The sequence below is a fragment of the Saccopteryx bilineata genome, chromosome 7 (assembly GCF_036850765.1).
Source record: "Saccopteryx bilineata isolate mSacBil1 chromosome 7, mSacBil1_pri_phased_curated, whole genome shotgun sequence".
Lineage (NCBI taxonomy): Eukaryota > Metazoa > Chordata > Mammalia > Chiroptera > Emballonuridae > Saccopteryx > Saccopteryx bilineata.
In genome coordinates this window covers 44,641,018-44,644,835 of record NC_089496.1, presented here as the reverse complement: position 1 = coordinate 44,644,835, position 3,818 = coordinate 44,641,018, and the positions used below count along the sequence as shown (strand labels likewise).

The window sequence follows — 3,818 nt, the reverse complement described above, 5'->3', positions numbered from 1 at the left end:
CCTCCCGTTTTCCGCTTCCCTCCGGAGCCAGACGCAGAGCTGCTGTGGAAACGCCGGCTAACAATGGGCCGGGGTCCGGTCTCGGGGCGCGGACTCGACGCTGGGCTCTGGGAGGGGGGCGAGGGCCTGCAGGGTGGGGGGAGGAGAGTGGCCAGAGGAGAGAGAGGGAGGGAGGGGGAGAGGAGGAGAGGGAAAGAAGGAAAGACAGACGGAGAGGAAGGAAGACAGTGACAGAGCGGTTCTGAGACCCAGGAAATGGTTTCGGAAAAGGCTGAGGAGAAAAAGGGAAATAAAAAAAGGGGGGTACTCTCTCGCTCTGTTCTCTTTCTTTCCTCTCTCTTCCTCTCTCATCTCTCCTCTCAGCTCCTTCCTCCTGCCTTAGCAGAACTTCTGTGGCTGGGTTGCGGGCCCTCGGGTGTCAAAACTTTGAAGATTAATGGATTACTTTGTTAATGACTGCAGGCGTCAGACTGAGGTGCTTAAATGATTTGTGAGGTGCGAGGCGTCTTCCCGACAGTCCCAAACAATGCGCGGAGTGTGCGGGGGAGGCAGAGGGCAGCCTCCGGCGGGCCCAGCCGCGAGCTCGCGCTGCACACTCACACACTCGCACACGCACACGCACGCCAGGCGCACACACCGGGTCCTCGCCGAGCGGAAGGCAGGCAGGCACCCTCGCCCCCACGCCAGCCCGGGCATCCCCACCCACACCCACATCTATGTATTTTTGCCTAGAAAAAAGTGTAAATAAAGCCTCTCTGGCCCCCAATGAGGCGTTCCTTCCCGACTTTTTTGGATCAATCAAACAGACAGTGGCTTCTTTTGATTAAAGCCCAAATTGTCATTGGGCAGAAGCAATCATGTGACAGCCAATTCGGTCCAATTTCAACCTTGTCTCCATGAATTCAATAGTTTAATAGTAGCGCGGTCCCCATACGGCTGTAATCAGTGAATTAGAAAAAAAACACCCCAGCAGCGATCTTCTATGATAGATTTTTTTTCCCTCCGCACTCGCCTTTTTCCTGGGCCTCGCCCCCCCAAAGCCCCTCCAGAAGAGGGAACTTTTTCTCCGAGGGGGCTCCAAGGAGAAGGCCATGAATTACGAATTTGAGCGAGAGATTGGTTTTATCAATAGCCAGCCGTCGCTCGCTGAGTGCCTGACATCTTTTCCCCCTGTCGCTGATACATTTCAAAGTTCATCAATCAAGACCTCGACGCTTTCACACTCGACACTGATTCCTCCTCCTTTTGAGCAGACCATTCCCAGCCTGAACCCGGGCAGTCACCCTCGCCACGGCGCTGGCGGCCGCCCCAAGCCGAGCCCCGCGGGCAGCCGCGGCAGCCCAGGGCCCGCCGGCGCCCTGCAGCCGCCCGAGTACCCCTGGATGAAGGAGAAGAAGGCGGCCAAGAAAACCACGCTGCCGCCCGCCTCGGCCGCCACCGCCGCCACCGGCCCTGCCTGCCTCGGCCACAAAGGTCAGTCCGAAGACGTGGCCCCAGGCCCCGGGACCCTGGTCCCCTCCGGGGCTGCCCCGAGAGCGGTTCTGGGGGGAGGGGAGCGTGGGCTGGGAGGGCCGGCGGAGGGGGAGATGCTTGGCTGCCTTCCCTTCCCCTGTGGGCTCAGGAGTGGGTTTGACGGGGAGAAAAGGCATCCTGCGCTCCACAATGAGACATATATTTTTAGGAAGGGGGGGGTGGAACTTTCCCTAACTTGTGTAATGTGGGATGATTTATTTGAGTTGGAACTGACCTCCTCTTGTCTAGTTGTCCTAGAGTTTGGCTTTTTGACAGTAATGAAGAGTGATAGATCGCTCTTGCTCAGCTAAGCAGCTGATGCATTAATTATAAATTGTGGTGTGGCTAATATAAAGTTTGCTCCTGGATGGAGAGGTTGGGGAGAGCTCCAGGCAAGAATCGGACGAAGGTGGAAGAGATGGGGGTCTCCCCCGGGCTGGGCTCCCAGGAAAGGCAGCACAATAGCTCTACTGCATCTAGGGGCGGCCATTTTGTTGCCGTTGATCTTTTCTGCTATATTTATTCTCCAGTGGAATAACCCTGCTCGGACCCCTCCACCTCCAACTGTGCGTGTGTCTCTTGTTGGTTTCCCTTTCCGCAGAATCCCTGGAAATCACCGATGGCAGCGGAGGGGGCTCCCGGCGCCTGAGAACTGCTTACACCAACACGCAGCTTTTAGAGCTGGAGAAAGAATTTCATTTCAACAAGTACCTTTGCAGACCCCGGAGGGTGGAAATAGCAGCGCTGCTGGATTTGACTGAGAGACAAGTGAAAGTGTGGTTTCAGAACCGGAGGATGAAGCACAAGAGGCAGACCCAGTGCAAGGAGAACCAAAACGGCGAGGGGAAATTTAAAAGCCTGGAAGACTCCGAGAAAGTGGAAGAGGACGAGGAAGAGAAGTCTCTCTTTGAGCAAGCTCTCAGCGTCTCCGGGGCCCTTCTGGAGAGGGAAGGTTACACTTTTCAGCAAAATGCCCTCTCTCAGCAGCAGGCTCCCAATGGACACAATGGCGACTCCCAAAGTTTCCCAGTTTCGCCTTTAACCAGCAATGAGAAAAATCTGAAACATTTTCAGCACCAGTCACCCACTGTTCCTAACTGCTTGTCAACAATGGGGCAGAACTGTGGCTCTGGCCTAAACAATGACAGTCCCGAGGCCCTCGAGGTCCCCTCTTTGCAGGACTTTAATGTTTTTTCCACAGATTCCTGCCTGCAGCTTTCAGATGCAGTTTCGCCTAGTTTGCCAGGTTCCCTCGACAGTCCTGTAGATATTTCAGCTGACAGCTTTGACTTTTTTACAGACACACTCACCACAATCGACTTGCAGCATCTGAATTACTAAAAACATTAAAGCAAAAACAAAGCATCACAAAACAAAAACCCCCTTGACCAGGTGGTTTGGCCTTTATTCTGAGAGTTGATTTTAATTTTATTTTTTCTTGACCTACCCTCTCCCTCCTCTAAATGCTGAAGATTTTCTGTTTAGTGATTCCCTGACCCAGTTTCAGAGGCGCCTTTTACAGATTATTTGGGAGTTTTAGTTGTTTTAAATCTAATAATCCAACAACCCTCTATGTGATTTACTGAAAGCAATATGAGGCCTGCAAGAAAGTGATCATATAATTGTATCTTCACTTTCTTTTTATTTTTGTATTACATTAGGATGCATTGTCATGCGTATTTTTGGTAGAATAAATTCTCCTTTGCTATAAGTAGCTTTCTTATTTTTTTTTTCTTCCCCTCTTTCTCAAAATTTCTAACGGTTTCTTTTTTTAGTCTAACTTGGTAAATAAAATTCTGGTCACAAGTCATTTTCTTTTTCAATTTTAATATATTTATTAAGGGGGCATGTTCAAAATCTTTAACAGAAAGCAACAAAAAGAGAAAGCCAGAAAATGGTCAGGGCGTCAGGGAAGTGATTTTTTTTTAATGGATTTGGTTTTCCAGTATAGAAAGTCAAGCCATCGATCTAAGTTGGTAATAGAAACAGGATTGGGAAGCCTCAGAGTTGGGTCAAGCCCAAGCTTTTGAAAGTGGAGAAATAAAGTGCCTTCAGAAACCCCCAACTCCAGGAACATGGAGTTTAACAAGCTACCAACCTCCAGGTCAATAACTAAGTTATCAACAATTCATTTATTTATACACATTTGTTCCAAACATCTACATTCCAACCCCTCCCCCACAAATCCTGAATATTTTCAGTGTGGTTGATTAGTCTCCCAGCTGTTGATGGGTCCAGGCAAACAGAACCTAAAAGATAGAGAAAAACAAAAATAAAACAAAAAGCTGGTCACTAGCTGGAAAATA

General features: G+C 50.1%; 1 protein-coding gene across 1 annotated transcript; it reads left to right on the top strand.

Annotated features, from left to right (window-relative positions):
* Window positions 1-754: 754 nt before the first annotated feature.
* On the top strand, window positions 755-3,219 carry HOXA2 (homeobox A2). Its single transcript, XM_066239291.1, has 2 exons — window positions 755-1,473; window positions 2,114-3,219. Exons 1-2 carry the CDS (start codon window positions 1,092-1,094, stop codon window positions 2,851-2,853), a joined length of 1,122 nt encoding a protein of 373 aa, XP_066095388.1. The 5' UTR covers window positions 755-1,091; the 3' UTR covers window positions 2,854-3,219.
* Window positions 3,220-3,818: the final 599 nt, after the last annotated feature.

Coding starts and splice junctions, on each gene's coding strand:
- HOXA2 (XM_066239291.1), top strand. CDS start 1,092: ATGAATTACGAATTTGAGCGAGAGATTGGTTTTATCAATAGCCAGCCG. Junction 1,474..2,113: donor TGCCTGCCTCGGCCACAAAG/GTCAGTCCGAAG, acceptor CCCTTTCCGCAG/AATCCCTGGAAATCACCGAT.